General features: G+C 32.3%; 2 protein-coding genes across 4 annotated transcripts in view; one reads left to right on the forward strand and one right to left on the reverse strand.

Moving 5' to 3' along the window:
- LOC147394462 (Adenine nucleotide alpha hydrolases-like superfamily protein) overlaps positions 1-4,158 on the forward strand; it is a 9,283-nt gene extending 5,125 nt beyond the window's left edge. The window contains exons 2-4 of one of the 2 annotated variants that reach the window (XM_086453433.1): positions 1,418-1,509; positions 2,538-2,656; positions 3,840-4,158. In XM_086453433.1, the coding sequence (XP_086309559.1) occupies positions 1,418-1,509; positions 2,538-2,656; positions 3,840-3,918 (290 nt within the window). In that variant the 3' untranslated portion in view covers positions 3,919-4,158. Of the gene's footprint in view, positions 1-1,390; positions 1,510-2,537; positions 2,657-3,839 lie in introns of both variants that reach the window. The other variant, XM_086453432.1, reaches the window with a different exon arrangement.
- Positions 4,159-4,676: 518 nt separating this feature from the next.
- On the reverse strand, positions 4,677-9,801 carry ENDO2 (endonuclease 2). Of its 2 annotated transcripts, none has more exons than XM_086453429.1 (9): positions 9,612-9,801; positions 8,333-8,507; positions 6,602-6,709; positions 6,194-6,249; positions 5,965-6,048; positions 5,532-5,624; positions 5,371-5,438; positions 5,072-5,145; positions 4,677-4,982 (listed from the first exon to the last, which is right to left on the reverse strand). In XM_086453429.1, exons 1-9 carry the CDS (start codon positions 9,729-9,731, stop codon positions 4,876-4,878), a joined length of 885 nt encoding a protein of 294 aa, XP_086309555.1. In that variant the 5' UTR covers positions 9,732-9,801; the 3' UTR covers positions 4,677-4,875. The 2 variants fall into 2 exon arrangements, with proteins under 2 accessions (XP_086309555.1, XP_086309556.1); XM_086453430.1 differs by having other exon boundaries at positions 4,677-4,970; positions 9,612-9,798.
- Between the last annotated feature and the right edge of the window lie 8,282 nt (positions 9,802-18,083).

The following is an 18,083-nucleotide window of genomic DNA, read 5'->3' on the forward strand; positions in this document are numbered from 1 at the left end:
ATCAGTTGTGTTCTCGTTTTTCAATCAAAGATCTAGGTGCTTTATCATATTTCCTTGGTGTTGAGGTTTTTTCTTGTCCAGAGGGCCTACGCCTCACTCAGCATAAATATCTTCTGGATATTCTTACCAAGCACAACATGGAAAATTCTAAACCCGTTCAGACACCGCTAGCCACCTCCTCTTGCTTGCAGCTCCATGATGGTTATCCACTTGCGGATGCAACACTTTATCGTCCGACAGTTGGTAGCTTACAGTATCTTCTTATTAGTCGTCCTGACATCGCCTTTGCTGTCAACAAGCTATCCCAGTTCATGTATGCTCCGACGACTCATCATTGGGGAACTGTCAAGCGTCTCCTTCGGTACCTCAATGGTACACGGTCCTATGGTATTCGATTACAGCAACACAGCTCTTTGTCTCTTCATGCCTTTTGTGATGCAAATTGGGCCGGTTATCCTGATGATCGTACCTCTACAAGTGCCTATATTATTTTTCTTGGTCCCAATCCTATCTCTTGGAGTTCAAAGAAGTAACGCTCTGTTGCTCGCTCTTCCACAGAAACTGAGTATCGAGCAATTGCTTCTGTCGCTGCAGAACTTCAGTGGGTACGTTCTCTACTTGAAGAACTTGGTGTCTCGATCAGTGTTCCACCAACTCTTTATAGTGACAACATTGGGGTAACATATTTATGCGCAAATCCGGTCTTCCATTCTCGCATGAAACATATCGCTTTGGACTATCATTTTGTTCGTGAACTAGTGCAAAATGGTCGCCTTCGAGTCTCTCATGTTTCTTCCGCAAATCAATTGGCAGATGCACTAACTAAACCGCTCTCTCGTTGTCGGCTCAAGGATATTTCTGTCAAGATTGGTGTCTCCACTGGAGCACCATCTTGAGGGGGCCTAACAGATCCGATAGATTGCATATTACATATTTAGAATATTTGGAGTATAGTTGACTTATCCTTTGGAATCCTCTAAGTTAGGAAAGCCAGTCATTTAGAATATTTTAGTTTCCTTATTCTTTGGCTTTCTCAATTGTATATACATGTATATATATTTGTGCATTCTACATTAATAAAATACAAGAAATACTTTTCCATTCAATTCTGTTAGATCTCACTAGATGTCTGATATCTTCTTACCCCCACACTTACTATTTCTAATTTGGGTGAATCTAATTTTTGCAATCAATCAAACAATACATAATTGTGTTGCCTACAATCATTTGAATTTATATGCACATAATGATTTGAAGAGAAATGGAGGAAGTGATGTTGAGATTCGTTGTTTTCTTCTTCTTCTTTTTCTTTTTCTCTTTTTGATGTAAGAGAGTGATTAAAAAAGTTTGATGATTGTCGGAGTATCTGACTTGTTAATATAAGTTTCAGCCATAGGGAATTTGTATGCTTCCACAGCTCCCGAGTTGATTAAATCTATCCAAGATCAACAAAGGAAAATCACATCAGCACTCCTGGAGAAAGCTAAGGAAATTTGTGCTAGTCGAGGGGTATGTCGAATTAGTGTGGCTCGTTTGATTGAAAATCTGTATAGCATGCAAAACTGATGGGTGATTTATTTATCTTCTTTCTATCTATTTTTGTATTACCATTACTTAAGGCTTTGTAATTATAATTTTCTTTATAAAACACTCAATTTATATATCAATGTCTCGCTCTTTTTCTCCAATCAGTTTGTTTTCTTTCCTATTTCTATTTTCTTTCTATATCGTACTTACTCCTTCTTCTTCTAATATCAGTGTTAGATAATGCTTTATTCTCTAGCGTGGTTGTTACACTCCCATTATGTTTTTTTTTTAGGGTTTAAAACTTATAAAATTGAAAAGTATGAAAGAATGGATGTGGTGCACTATAAGTTTATTTTGATGAGAGCATGAAATTTGGATTTGGATGTTAAACTTTAGAATGTGCAATTGTGAATAATTCTATTACTTTTTTCTTTTCCTGAGAGTTTTTTCTTAATCTAATTATCTATTTAAAAGATCAATTCTCCTATGGCTCAAGCCTTCTGCCGCAAGGCTTCTTTTGCCAGTGAAAAGCCTCACCTTGCACCTTAGTGTTTAGTAAACAAACTCTGAACAAGTTCAAAATCCATTGGAAATCTAAAATTGGATATAGGGAAAATGTTGGCTCAGTTAGTTTTTCCTACCCACATATCAAATCTAGGGAGGAATTGTCGTGGGGGAGTGAGTGGTTAACCGAGTTGGTGCTGCAGTTATGGTTTAAATGTGCCACAACTCTTCGAAATAGAAATTGCAAGATTGTTCTTTTGAGATGTTATGACCCCCCCCCCCCCCCCCCCCAACCCAAAATAAATAAATAAAAATTAATAATAATAATAAAAAATAAAATAAAAAAGTTGCAATGATTTCAACGGATATCATATAAATGTAAGCAAAAATACTAGCCCATAGGCATATATTTTAAAATTATGCCTGCTCTAAGCACAGATCATTTGTTTGCCATGCATGCACACCCATGAGAACATCCAAGTTATTCATGGCTTGTATTGTCACAGGTAATTGCAGAGACAATTACAGAGGTTGGAGATCCTAAAGAGCTCATATGTGAAGCAGTTGATAAGTTTAATGTCAATTTACTTGTTCTAGGTAGCCATGGCAAGGGAGCTCTGAAGAGGTCAGTTTCTTCTTGACTTCTATTTTTCTGTTACACCGTCATGGTATTGTATCTCATGTATCCATAAGTTCCTTAATTCATTACTTTTGTTGCCAATTTTATTTTATTTTTTTCAAGTACTCTTGACCGAAAGTTACTTGAGTCATTACTATCCTAATGATATTACTTAATAATGTTACGAGCTTGTCAAGGTAGGTTACTGTGTGGACATACTGTTTGGTATACAAAAAAATTCATGCTGTGGGTCTAATTAAATTTACTGGATTAGGAAATCTAAAATAATAGATTCAAAATAGTATAGGTAGTGGAAATTTGTTCATCTAGCCAACATCAGTGTACTTCAGCAAACGAATGAATATATATACTTGTATATAGAGTCCGGATCGGGGGACAACTATTTATTACAACATATTTTACATTGCCTGGATACAGTCCATTTACAAGATCAGACGGCATCCGGCAATGTAGTTAAAATCATTGAAAACATGTATCTCAATCCACGTCTTTTGGGCCCTCCTCTCACTCTTTACAATTTTCAATGTGCATTTTCCTTCTAGTTGGGGCTGTAATCAACCTCATTAAGCATACCCAAGCCACCTCAATCGACTCTCTCTTCATTTATCTCTTATTGGAGCTACTCCTACATTTTGTAGAATTCTTTCATTTTTAATTTTATCTTTCCTACCTTTTCACACAGCTTCCTCACCTTTGCTACAAACAAATCACCATCCTGTTTTGTTTCTTTACATGGCAGGATCAGTATCCTCTCCAATTAGGTAACCTTAGTGGTGAACAAATAGATTAACAACTATTTTTTATTTGGGAAAAAAAAATTAAAGTGACTTTTCATTGTGTGCTTTTAACCAACAGTAATATTCAAATTATAAAAAATAAAAAATAAAACTAGAAACTAAAACATAAAATAAAACTCACCTTTTCAAAGTCGTCTATTATTTAAAGTTCGAACTTTATCCAATATGAAGAAAGGATGGGAAAGGAGTTTATCTTATTTTATTTCCCTTCAACCAGTACTTTTATGAGAACTTCATTTGGTTTCTTAGGCCAAGTATTTCTACTTCTCAGTTTTAGTTTTTATAAGTAAATTTATTCATGCTATTTTTATAGTTATGGGTGAGAAGTATTCCGTTGTATTTTCGACACTAACTCTTATTTGTTGAAATAGGGCTTTTCTGGGAAGCGTGAGCAATTATTGTGCTCACAATGCTAAATGTCCTGTCCTTGTCGTCAAGGAACCAGCATGAAAGCGAGTTTGTTCATGGTACCATCTTGTGTATGACTGGAATTTCATAATCGTTTGTCCATATGTTGTTTGATATGTTGAAATTCTAAGTTATATTGGGAAATGGTGGAGTAATAACTGAGTGAGAATAGAATAAATGCAGTTCGTCTGAAGGCAAAAGACTTGCAATATATATTTGTAATTATGACGTAAGTTAATCTTCATGGAATGCTCAATAAATATTGTTACAGTGTTTTCTGTTGGTTTTGGAGTGACAATCTAATAAATGTATGTCAACCCATTATAAAGTATATTACCTGTTTCATTGGTTCAAATTCAGGATTGCAGTTGGCCACTCTAGAATGAACCCGGTTCACCAATTTAGAATGAACCCAATTAGTTTCTTCAATTACTTAGCTTCACTAGTTCTGTTCGTGTGACCATATATAATTCAAGCATGCAATTTACAAGTAATAAATGTTTAAGGATTTCTTATTAGAAAATTATAGACATAATAGAAGATTTTCTCATCTCTTAAAACATCCAATTTCACTGTTTAGTTTGTTGAAGCCAATAACAAAATTCTATGAACTGGAATCATTGGGTTTGTGGATTGGCTGGTAGGTGTGGTTTGCTGTATTTCAAGAACCTAGAACACAAACTTGTTGCTTTGTACTAATTTGCAGTTTGGTCTTTGTAGGAACAAATCTGATTACACAGATAGATTAGGACTGAAAACTACTTGGACAAGTTAGCTATAAAATTAGAAATGATTCGGTCTTTGGAATAACATAGAGAAGTCACTTAATAAGGATCAAACAACCTGAGTACTTAGTTACAAACTTACAATTAACTATGCTTCTAGTTTAATAAAACATAATGATCTCAATTAAAGAAACCACGACTGATTGGTTTGGACATATTGTGCACATGTAGTTGTCAAGAATATCATCTCTTGAGCAGAAACAGATTTTCATTTTCATCCGAAAATTCTGTTGAGTGTGGCTGCCAACCGAACTCCACCCTGAGCCAATCGCAAATTGACTACCGGAAAACGTGATAGGAAATAGGGATCTGCAAGAATTTCTATAACTAGTTATCTTTCATTGTTATAAGTAATGAAGTATATGTATGATGGCCCAAGAAAAACTAAAAACGAGTGGCCTATAAATTACCTTCCAATACAGAGTCTTCGGTTACACCTTTGTATGACCATGCACAGGCAGCTTTGATACTTTCAGATGCAAATCTGCAGGAAAGACCCAAATTTCACTTTATCTGTACAGTGACTCGACTCTTAAATTTTTTGGTCATTTTAAGTTTGTTCATAATTTCTTAAAGCATGAACGATTGATATATTATGCTAAAGATAGATTTTAATCTCTTTCATTAATGAACAGGTTTGGAATCGATCAGTTGTTTATGAAAAGTTAAATTTTCTCCTTGAATTGTATTATAGTAAAAAGACACGTACATGTCAGGGCATGTGGTCTTATTAAGGCTGCATATTTCCCATGTCTGTACTTGATCTGCCCATGCACCCTGTTATTGAAAAAGATCCAAAAACAAAGGAAGTGTTAAGATAGATGCAGGGAGAAGATTACATTGTCGATGCATGATTGTGAAGCATTTTACCGTAATATTTTGCTGGATGGCATCAATCAGATCATCTACATTTGATTCATAAAACCTTTCTTCTGTTGTCTCTATGATGTTAGTGTCCCATACCTGTATGATTTATTATCATAAACAAGATATATGTCAATGCGACTAACCCTAGCTAGTTAATGGTTTCAGCCTAAATTGGAACGAAACATTTATCTCAAAATATTCAATGTTTTGGGAATGTTCTTTGGATTATATCTAAATGTTTTAGAATGACTTGAAATTTTTTGATCAAAGACTATCTTGGTTTTCCTCCAGATTGAAACATTTCCTCCGGACGAGCTTTTAAACCTTGGTTGAATCAATATATCAAAAAAGGGCAATGGGATCAAAGCATTTAGTTAGTGGATTTTTATTTGGAATACCAGTTAAAATTACTCCAAAATAGATAAAAGCCACTCACATGGTGAAGAACTTGTTTCCTTGTGTACCAGTGGACATCAATGGTATTGCCACCCCTATCTGAAGTAAATCCAACATGTAGAGGCTGCAATTCAGTCACCATAAGTTGTAAAATTGAAAAATAGACCATTAAAAACTTGAAACATATTCAGTTGTATTAGCTTGAATGTATATGTATGTATGTATGTATGTATATATGTATTGGAACTTTCATTTATTCAGCTTTGTACCTGATGAATGTCTCCCATGAAATGAGAAAGGAATAGCAGAGCTTCTGTGAGATTATCTGATAGCATCATCCATTGTGTGAAGAGAGAAGCATAATTAGCCAAAATACCTCATATTGAGAAAGCATCCATAACCAACTTAAATATTTAACTAAAAGTTCAATAATTTATTTGTCCATTATAATAGAAAAAAATATGACAAATCAGGCATTTATTGACATAGACTCCTATTAAATATATTTTACTAAATTCTTAAAGAACAAAGAGATTTGTGTTCCATGTGTTAAGGATGTAGAGAAATTTTAAGAAACAAATATTGGGAAATTCTCATGAGAGATATACAAAATTTAATTGGAAAAAAACCAAAAAAAAAAAAAATTCGTCGAACATTGGGACAGATAAATGCCTTACATTCAGTTCGCAAAGACGAGCTTTTATAGGTGAGAAGCTGACTTGTATAATTTTGTATTGCCCCTGCAACACATCTGTCTTTCTCTCCAGTTTCATCCTTGCAATCCCCTGTTTTGAAAGTAATATTGTTAAAAGAATTGCAATATACTAGCATCATTTTTGTTCTAATCATATTTCACAGCCTTCCCTTATAATATAACAATAGGGTATAATGGTGACTGAAAAGAACATAAAACGTCGTGACTAACATTATATTGTTAAAGCGATTAATTCAGGGGAAAAAAGTTGTCAAATGAATCTTGGTCCTATTTATTTTAGAGTTGTGCTACCCACCAAATATGCTCTCCATGCCCACTTAAGTTTTTTTTATTTATAAAAAAAATAGGAAGGTATATATTTACCCTTCTCCATACACCCACCATCTTTCTCCATCTATCGATCGAAAAATCTAAATCATCTTCTCTATCCATTCTCTCTTTAGTCTCCACCATCTACCTTTTTCTCTCCCTCCATCATTTTATTCTTCCTCTTCAACTTTATCTCATTTTGAGTTTGTGAGAGGTTGAATCAATGGATATTAGGTTTTAGGATTTTTTTTCCTTTCAAAATTTTCTTTTTTTATCTTTCTATTACTTTTTTTGCATTTAATAATCAAATATGGAGGAATAATCACCATTAAAACCTTAAAAAACGATGATTTTGAATCGATGAACTTAGAATTTTTCTACAGTTATATTCAGTAGGTTTAGACCGAATGTATTTTAGCAAATTCAGTAGGTACCTACCATATATAACTTCCTACCGAACATTACAAAATCATTTCTGTGGAAACCTACCGAAGCACTATAAAACAAGTCATATTCTTTCATAGATATTGTTTACTAGGTTTAGTAGAAAGTTAGTTTTAGTAGGTACCTACCGAATTGGCTAAAACAAGTTCAATCTAAACCTACTGAATAAAATTTGTAAAAATAAATCCTTTGAATTATTCGATTCAAAATTTTCATTTTTGAAGATTTTAATAGTGTTTTTTCCATTTTCTTTGATGATTAAATGCAAAAAAATAAAAGAAAAATATTTGAAAGAAAAAATTCTAAAACCTAATATCCATTGATTCAACATCTCACAAAACTCAAAAGGAGATAAATATGAAGAGAGAGAGAGAGTGAAAAGAAGAAGAAGTGGGTTTTTTGATTTGATGGGTTGTGGAAAAGATGATGGGTGTGGAAAGTTATTCGATGAGGGTATTAGTGAAAAGTAAGTGGGCACAAAGAGTATATTTGGTGGGCGAGAGTAGCAAGTCCTTTATTTTGTAGGGTGTTTTATGGAAATGATTGAGTATTTCACAAATATTACTAAACAAGCCAAATTTTTAGAATTTATGAAAACAACAATATAACCAATTTCATCATTATCTTTGTTTTACAAAAATGGTTATCACTGTATGGTTTCATTTCCTATTTACCCATTTCCCCTTCATGTGAAGCTACATTAAACTAAAGGGCATAAAAGTAAATTCATCAAATTGTGAGTACGGTATCGACCACCTACATCAGGCAACCGTTTTCATAAATAAAAAAAATTGTATTTACAAAATCAGTTATATTAATAAATCATCATCTACAAATAGCATATATCAAATGATATTCCTTATATACGAACGTCATTATTATTACCATCATCTATGCCTTATCTCAACTATATTTGGGATCCAAGAAAAAAGAAACTTACTGTTGTACTGGTAGGTGCAAAGGGAATCGGGTGTATCGATGTAATGAAGGGCAGAAGACCAATGATATCGAAACTTGACATGATCTGCCCACGAGCATAGACTTCCTAGATCATTATTCACGTAATCAGGAAGCAATTGTTTAACAGCATCTGATGCAGCTTCGCTCAACCGAGGCTTTAACAACCAAAGAAGAAGAAGAAGAAGAAACAATAAGAATATTGATCACACAATATCCCTTCCAAATGTTTTCATCCAATTTATTTTTCCTTTTAAAAGAAAGTTATTTTAGTCTAGAATTATCCATCAAAATTTTAAAAGTATAATTTTTTAGAGAGTTGCTTTTGGCACCCCAATTTCTTATATTATTTATGACACTCCAATTAAATATTAAAACACACTCTCCAAACATAACGGCTCAAATTATATTCTCAACATTACAAAACATTATAACAACCATGGAAACAATTTCAGGGGTTATTTACAATTATAACCAGGCTCCATATAAAATTTTAAACCCAAAAAATTCAAATCTAGTCTAGCAAATAAAAAAACTAGGGAGAGTTTTTATTGGCACCCCAATTTTTACTTCTTCTCAACCATTCATTTAATTTCTTTACTTTTAATGAGTTTCTCTTTCTCTTCACTTCTCTCAATCCAAACATAGTGTTAGAAAATTTTCCTCCCAAATGTTTTCTTCCAAAGTATTTTTCTTTGAAAAGAAAGTTCTATTAATTTAGAATTTTCTAATAATTTAAAATTTGAAAATTTTTTATGGAAATAGTTTTTATTTTTTATTTTTTTTTGGGGCGGGGGGGGGGGGGGGGGGGGGGGGCGTAGAATGGTAGAAGCAATGGAAAATATTTTCTAAGATTTTATACTGGTTTTCACTTTTAACCAACAAACACACACACACAGAAGGAAAAAACTAAACTGCACATAGAGATTAAGGACTTGAGATCTCTATTGAGAAAGGACATTTTTCGGATAAAAAGAGAGAGTTTTGTTTCCTAGTTCAATTGACCCCTTTGTAAAATATTTCAGAAGAAAATAATTGTAACACTAAAAGTAACAATCTAGGAGTCTATGTGAAAGCCCGGAAAATAAATTCCAAAAAAATTTCCTTGAAGAGAAAATTTAAGTGTTGTAGAATTTCCATAGAACTTTAAAAATAAAATAAAAAATCTAAAGAAACTTGATTAGAGAGAAACCAAACAGCACATAGAGAATTAAGAGTTCTGAAACCTTTTAAGAAACAAAGACATAGTAATTGTTAAGAACCTGAGCAATCCTGCAAACGATGAGATGACCATCTGTTCCCCAACCATGAATGGCTGGGAAGAGAAGCATCAGTGAGACAAAAGCTACTATTTGGAGTACTCTTGACGACTCCATCATCATTTCACTCTTTCTTTCTTTCTTTCTGATTTCTTATATAAATAATACATATGAAAGGAAAACTTATGGAAATATTCTTAGATATTTAGTTTATATTCTGTTCTATATATGAAGATGAGGATTGAGGAGAAACAAAAAAAGGAAAACTTTATTATTATTTTTAGGTGATTAATTGCAAATTATAGACATCTGCTTCAAAAGTTTGATAAAGATACCACCCATGGCCCATCTTGGATCCCAATTGGCCTAATGGATCGGATCATATCCAAGACCCTTTCCATTCTAATCCGATAACTCTAGTTGATAACTTATTGGATCGGTCTCGGATCAATCATGTTCCGATTCAATGGGAATCAATTTCATAATGTGTTTGAAAATATATAAATGATGTATATTTCATATATTTATTATTATTTATATTTTATATTACCATTTATTAAATTGAATTATATTGAATCGGGCGGAACAAGAACTAGTGAGCTACCATGAACATTGGTCAAGTCCAACAGGTATAAATCATTAATTGTGATAATCTGACTACCCCACATGATACACTCAATCAACTCTTCTAATTTGATAAGTTCGGAAATAATAGATCTAAATGTCTCAGAATACAAAACTACCCTTTCTCATAAAGTTATATATCCCGAGGGAATTGTGTATCTTGAGGTGCTCAGATCTACGATTTCCGAACTTGTCATATTGGGAGAATTGATTGGTGTATCACGTGGGGTAGTCAGATTAACATAACTCGTAAATCATCCATTAGACTGATTTTTTTTTTTTTTGGGGGGGGGTCGGGGGTGTGGTAGCATTATGGGTGGCCCAAATATTTGTCGGGTCAGTGAAAATAAAGAGGTTCTGTGGCATTTTAGAAGTTTCGATACAGCTGTCTTTATCTTTATCAAAGGAGAAAAAAATTTCCATAACCGGAGCATCTGATAGAGAAAGAAATGTTTGCAATTTAGGATGCTTTTCATTTTACCGTTCACACTACGTTTTTAAATTACTAAAACACCCATAATAAACTCGCAAAAGCTCTTCTTCATGTCATATTCCATACGATGGATTTGTATGGCATGAGAGGGTATTTAAGTAATTTAAAAGATGGGATCTGCTTTGGTATGTACGTGGTTGGGAAGGAAAGGGAAGTCGAAACGGCTGAACTTGCTGATGTGTGAAATGAATGGACGATTAAAAGTAAATAATTGGGGTGTGGGATCCACCATTTGATGGGAAATGATTGGATATAACCGTAGCCATCAATGTTTTTAGATTTTAGTGGACAGGTTTTGATTTGTGACGGTTGGGGACAATGTGAAAAGATCTAACGGTTTTAATGATGAAGTCTGGGTCAAAAGAGTCAAATTGAAAGAGGAATGTCAGTGTGGTTCCTTTACTATCATACTAGTTAATGTCCCTACGTCTCCAAACTCCAAACCAGTGATTGTGTTACGAATCTCGATGATCATCAGCTGAATCAAGAGATGGTTACTTGGAATGATGGTTTTGGCAATTTTTCTAGTTGCACACTCCTAGAGATTTTGATTATCAAACGTCACGTTCTTCTCTAATGAGTCATACTCCTTAGCAATCTCCCATATAATTCTTGAAAAATTCATGAATTTTTTCATTTTTGTCAATGAAACTATTAATCTCCAAATTATTAAATTGTTATGAATAATTATTAAATAAAAAAAGAAAAAAATGCATTTTTACGTCCCTTTCTTCTTTAAAAAAAATAACGATATGCCCCTCTACATTTATTTGAGATTCCACTTTAATTTTTCAAATTAATGATTTCGATCTTTTTTTATAAATCAATGAACAATAACCTTATTGCCCTCATTATCACCACCATCATTATTACCATCACCACTACATGATCACCTTCACCATCACCATTAACACCACCAATTTCATTATCACCATTATCTTATAGAATTGTTGGTTTTTGAATTTTTGAAATGAGACGGATAATGCACGTATAAAGCATATGTTGGATATTTTCGGTTTATCGAATTTTTGACTGAATTTTAGATTGGATTTTTGCAATCCAAAATTGAATAGATCTCGAATTTTTCACGTATCAAATTTTTGCCATATTTTGAATTGCTAACAAGGTTCATACTAAAATCCCCACCAAACTATGATGAGTACCTATTTGTTCCTAGCAACCTAGTTTCAATAAGAGTCCGAATAGTCTTACTTACTTAGAAAGGGGAAAAAAAGGCCTTAGTAAGATACATCCATTGTCAAAACAAAAGTTTGAGATGCATAAGAAATCTCAAGGTTTTGATTTGAAGGTGGATGAGCCTTAGTAAGGCCTTTTGTCTTACTAAGTTAGTCAGGAAAGTGTTTTTGTTTCGATAGGTGGATCTTTGAATCTAACAAATTTATTTTGCAATGATTTTCTTTTTTAATAATAATATTTTATCAAAACACCAGCATGAAACCCTATAAAAGACACTGCGATGGTCAAATTAATTGAGGAAAATAAAGACAAGTCATAAAGCCAAAGGATGTCTCAAATCTCTAGAGTAGAGTGAGTGAGATTTAGAATTCTTTAATCTTTGTTTTATTCCTCATAAGAGAAGAAAGGGACAAATTTTGAAAAAGTAGACCGTCAATCGCTTGATAGCTCACAAGAGTATATTGTTTCCTCTAAGAAAAATGCTAAAGTGACCTCAAGATTGTACCTCATATCGCACATCCTGATGTGAAAGTCGGTAGGAATCATAGATGCTTTTCATCGAGATAGAGTAAAAAAGCATCTATGGTTCCTACACACTTTCACATCAGGATGTGTGATATGAGGTACAATCTTGAGCTCACTCCAGCACAACACTTCCTCTAATAGCCCAAGTCGCTGCTCGAATGATCTGATGGGATGATTTTGTGCATTTTTCTCCATGTTTAAAGGGAACAATATGTTTTTGACAATATATAGTGGGATGGTCGATTGTACTATGATCTTACTTGTATGACTAACTACCAAGGGTTTGACGTTCCACATGGAAATAATTGAACAAAGAATATTATTGAAAAATAAGCAAACATATATGCACACAAAGAAACATAGAGATTTTACGTGATTCTCTCAAGATTGAAGTATGTCCATGGATCAACACCAATTCCATTATGAAGAAAAAACTCTATGTACCAATTATATCCTCTCACTAAATAAAGAGAAATATGTATCCATAAGAAACGTGACTTGGATTTTACATATTACTAGTGAAAGTAGGGAAAATGCCCTTGGGAAATTTTTAATAAGGAGGGCATTGATTACCTAGAAGTTTGATATGTCATGCTTGACAGCGAAATCGAAATGTTGTAGAATGGCTAACAATGACTTCTTGTTTACCTGTATCACCTAGTTCCACAAATCAATACGGCACATCAGATGCAATACCTTCTAGGAGCCGAGTTGTTGAGCATGAGAGGGTACCTAGAATTGTGTGGTTGACCTCTCGGCGACAATCAACTCTACCCAATCTTGCCGAAGTGTTAGAGCTTGGGAAATCAACTTTTCATTTACATAACTTTACATGTCCGATAACTCAAACAAAGGAGGACTGCATCACCATAATAGTGTAAAATTCCACCATCTCCTAACATGAATCTCGATCTTCGGGGATGTACCCAAGATGAGATTATTGTATGTGGGTGGATAAGATGAAATATTGGATGAAAGAATTAAGTTTTTCAGTCCAATTATGTATAGTTTTTTTTATCCTTTAATTTCCTCAGTGCTCCACTTTTGATATCTTTTTGACTTTCCAATATCAAACTATACTTTCCCAATATACCAAGAAAGTGAAATGGTTATATCCTAATGTTTGAGGGAATCCCAACCAAATAAACCTATCAAATGGGCATTCAACCCTGGAAAGATGACTGATGATTTTATTGGTGACACTCATATTGAGGATACCATATCCTTGGGATAGAAAATAACTTGTCCAATCCTACTGAGCATCACATTATAGAGAATTTCAAATGGAATTTTTTCAAGCTTACAGATTTATTAGAGCTTGTCTGTGTCCATCTGCACTCACGTCTGCATAGACATCTTCTTTAAAGTTAAACGGATAGAAGAGGAAAGATAATAAAGATAGATGTGAATATTATTGAAAAGGAGAGAAAAGAGAAAAGATAATATATAAAATTGAAAGTTATTCTTTGAAAGGTAGTAGTAGAAAAGGAATGACAATAAAGTTAGACATGTATTATTGGAAAAGGGAGAAGAAAAATGAATAAAATTAAAGTTATCCTCGGGATACATACAAAATTGAATTTGAATCCTTTTTTGTAAAAGGATAAAAATTAGGAAGATAACCATTGTGTTTTGTTATATAAATTTTATTTCATTGTTGTTGAAAGTCTCGTCCGAAAGATTTGGGATCAGTTAAATGAATCTTGATCCTCCACTCAATTCTTTCTAGAACCACACCTTTTGAGTTTTGTACGCATTCCTTGTGGTTCACTTTCAAATCGTTATTTTTTTTTAATAATAAATGAATGCATCATGTTTATTTGCCTTTTATTTTTTATAACTTTAGTCCTAAGGGTAATTTCATCTTTGTTCATGCTATAAATTCGTAATAAACTCGTCTTTATGATTTTTAACAAGGAAAATTTTGCTTTTACTAAGATAAAGTCAAAGAGAGATTGTAATTCTTTAATGAAAGGATCTAATCATCGTCAAGGGCAAAAGTAATATTTCAAAATTAATTATATAAAAAAAAGTGATAATATGCTAAACCACATAAATTATATGTGTTGTTTTTTTTTTTTTTTTCTTTATTTTGATTTACAATTTTGATTGTTGTCATTGTTTTCTCACCTCTTTTTTACACATTAAAAAAATATATGAATAAATTTTGTCTTTGTCTACTTTCCAAAAATGATTTTGGTGATCAATTAATATGGTACATTTTGTATTGAAGGATTTTTCGATTGAATTTCTTTACTTCAAGTTTTTTTTATACAATAATACGTCTCCCCATTTTATCTTTTAGTGAAAAAGACAAGGGTATATTAGTCTTTTATATAATAAATACATTTATTATAATGACATTAAATGCCTAAGCAATTATTGAAAAAAGATATTTAAATCAAAAAACTAAAATACCATTAGCATTTATTATACAAAAAATCAATATATCATTTTTTTAATAAAAAGACAAAATGGCAAGGGTATTATTGAAAAAAGATGTGGAGAATGTTAACGTCAAAGACCTCATGGAAATGTTAGCATTCTCCACTATATTTTTTTTTTCAATAATACCATTGCTCATTTTATCTTTGAATGAAAATAACAAAGGTAGATTGGTCTTTTTACATAATAAATACTTACCTTTTACATAATAAATATTAAGGCATTTTGTCTTTATATTTAAATGTCTTGTTTGCACAAAATACTTTGGCAATGAATGAAAACAAACATTTATTATATAAAAGATCAATGTACCCCTATCTTTTTCAGTAAAAGAAAAAATAGATAGAGGGGTATTATTGAAATAAAAATGTGGTGGAAAATGCTAATGTCCTCATAAGGGTCTTGGACGTTAGCATTGCCCGACTCTTTCTTTTTCTAATAATATTCCTTATTTTGTCTTTTAGTGAAAAAGATAAAAGTATGTTAATTTTTTACATAATAAATACATTTATTATGTTGGCATTGATTTTCAAAATATTTACTATAAAAAAGATATTTAATTCACAATACTTAAATGTTCATAGTATTTATTATGTAAACAAGTATTTATTATGTAAAAGACCATTTTTTCACTAAAAAACAAAACGAAGAGGGGTATTATGGGAAAAAAAAGTATTGGACAATGTTAACGTCCCCATAAGGTCTTGGATATTAGCATTCCGTGTATATATATATGGGTAGCATTCTTTTGACAATATCCTAGTTTTTTAGTGAAAATGACAAGAGCATGTTAGTCTTTTACACAATAAATACATTTATTATGCTATTAATAAATGTATTTATTATGTTGACATTGATTGCAAAAGCATTTACCATAAAATATATTTAATTCAAAATACTTAAATGCTCATACATTTGTTATGTAAACAGTCATTTATTGTGTACAAGACCAATACACTCTTTTTTTTTTTCATTAAAAGATAAAATGAGAAAGAGTATAATTGAAAAAGAAAGTATTGGACAATGTTAACATCCAATACCTCATGGAAACGTTAGTATTGTCCAACACTTTTTTTTTCAATAATACTCATTTTCATTTTGTCTTTTAATGAAAAAGACAAGGGCATATTAGTCTTTTACACAATAAATCCATTTATTATGCCATTATTAAATGCATTTATTATATTGGTATTGATTATCAAAGCATTTACTACAAACAAAAAAGATTCAATTCAAAATATTTAAATGCTTATAATATTTATTGTGTAAAAGACCAATACACCTTTATTTTTTCATTAAAAGAAAAAATAAAAAGGGGTATTATTGAAAAAAATAAATGTTCGACAATGCTAATATCCCCATGAAATATTGGACATCAGCATTCCCCTACATATATATAAGGGATCCAAAGACGCACAAATCTACTCATAAAGCAACAAATCTACTCAGTCGTTGAATTAAAAATGATCCAACGGTTCATGTTAAAAACTAGAGAAATATATGCTTGTGCTTCTAATAAATCACTTAAAAGTTTCATTATTTGTAAATACCTCCCTACACCCATTTCATCTTCTTTACTATTGTTCTTCATTGTGAGAATATTGATATCCTAGAAGTCGTAGAGAAAAAGAGATAGATCTTAAATCTAAGTTTATTATTTTTCCGATATTATATCTAAAGTTAGAAGTCGTGGAGAGAAAAAGATAGATCTGAAATCTAAGCTTATTGTTTGTTGATATTATATCTCAAGTTAGAAGTTGTACCGAGAAAGAGATAGATCTGAAATCTAAACTTATTGTTTTCTGATATTTTTTGTTTCAATTTCAAATCTTATGTGGATGTAAAGAGATTCACGAATTTAATTCTCTCTATTTTTTTTTTCACAGAGATTCTAATTTTAACTAACTAAAAAATGATAGGTGATTGGGCCAATCTTCTCAAAGATTTGTTGGTGGAGATATCGAAGTGGCTTACTATCAATGCTGATTATGTTCGATTTCATGTTGTATGTCATCCCTGGCGATCTGCTTTATTAGAGAAACCACATGGCTTACCTATCCAATTACCATGGTTGATGCTACCCACCAAGAATGATGATAATTCACATCATGACTTCTTCAATCTATCAAATAATAAGGTTTATTTGCTTGAGCTACCTCGAGCTTGTAACAAACATTGTTGGGGATTTTCAGAAGGATGGTTCTCTTGCATCAATGATGTTCTCACAGTGAAGAACGGCAGTGAAGAAGATGAAATGGGTGTGGGGAGGGTGTTTACAAATGATGAAACTTTTACGTGGTTTATTAGAAGCATGTGCATATGTTTCTTTACTTTATAATATGAGACATTGGATCGTCTTTTAATCCAATAGCTAAGTAGATTTGTTGCTTTATGAGTAGATTTGTGCGTCTTTGGATCTCAGCCCATATATATATAAAGGAAAATGTTGAAGTAACATTAAAATTGACATTGTTTCAAATATTGTAGATGTGGATGTGTGTATAGAACCATAGATGCTTTTCATCGAAATACGAGTGAGAAGCATCTATGGTGCCATGCACACCAATGTGTGAAACGATGTCAATTTCAATGTTACTCCAACACGGCTCACATTTAAATAAAAAAAATTCTTTTTAAATAGAAGGATGAAAGAAAATTAAAAGTAGGATGGATGACTTGACTCAATTGTAATAACTTTCATTAGTAATCTTCTTCAATAATATGCCCTAAGGGCAGCGATTCCACAAGTCTTGGATAACTTCATACCAAAGCCCAGAGTCCAAACAATTGGATGCTATCGAGATTTACAACACTCGTATCCCAGATATCATCGTACGGTCTGATCCTTAAGGTGATACTAATATTGCTTTCCATCGTCTATTAAACCTAAAAAAAAAATGGGATTTCTAATTGTGCAAAGGATCATGATTGGACTTAGTTTTTCTTCTTTTATTATTTTTCATTCGAATTTCAACCTTTTCAAAAGAGTCCAATTGACTAAACTAACTGTTCCATCAGGCTCGGCCTTACTCATTTATAATTTATTTCCATTCCAGACCAAGCAAATAAAATTGTAAGTTCGATTCAATTAAGCATTTTATGCTCGGTAAAATAGAAGTTAGTTGATCCCAAATCTGCAAAAATAAGGCTTTGATGATGATGATATTTATTTTATGATTACTGTTAATAGA

The sequence above is a fragment of the Akebia trifoliata genome, chromosome 9 (genome assembly GCF_017979445.1).
Source record: "Akebia trifoliata isolate Shusen 1 chromosome 9, ASM1797944v1, whole genome shotgun sequence".
In the NCBI taxonomy this organism is placed as follows: Eukaryota; Viridiplantae; Streptophyta; class Magnoliopsida; order Ranunculales; family Lardizabalaceae; genus Akebia; species Akebia trifoliata.

Coding starts and splice junctions, on each gene's coding strand:
- ENDO2 (XM_086453429.1), bottom strand. CDS start 9,731: ATGATGATGGAGTCGTCAAGAGTACTCCAAATAGTAGCTTTTGTCTCA. Junction 6,250..6,601: donor CTCGTCTTTGCGAACTGAAT/GTAAGGCATTTA, acceptor TGATGCTATCAG/ATAATCTCACAGAAGCTCTG. Junction 5,146..5,370: donor AAGACCACATGCCCTGACAT/GTACGTGTCTTT, acceptor TCTTTCCTGCAG/ATTTGCATCTGAAAGTATCA.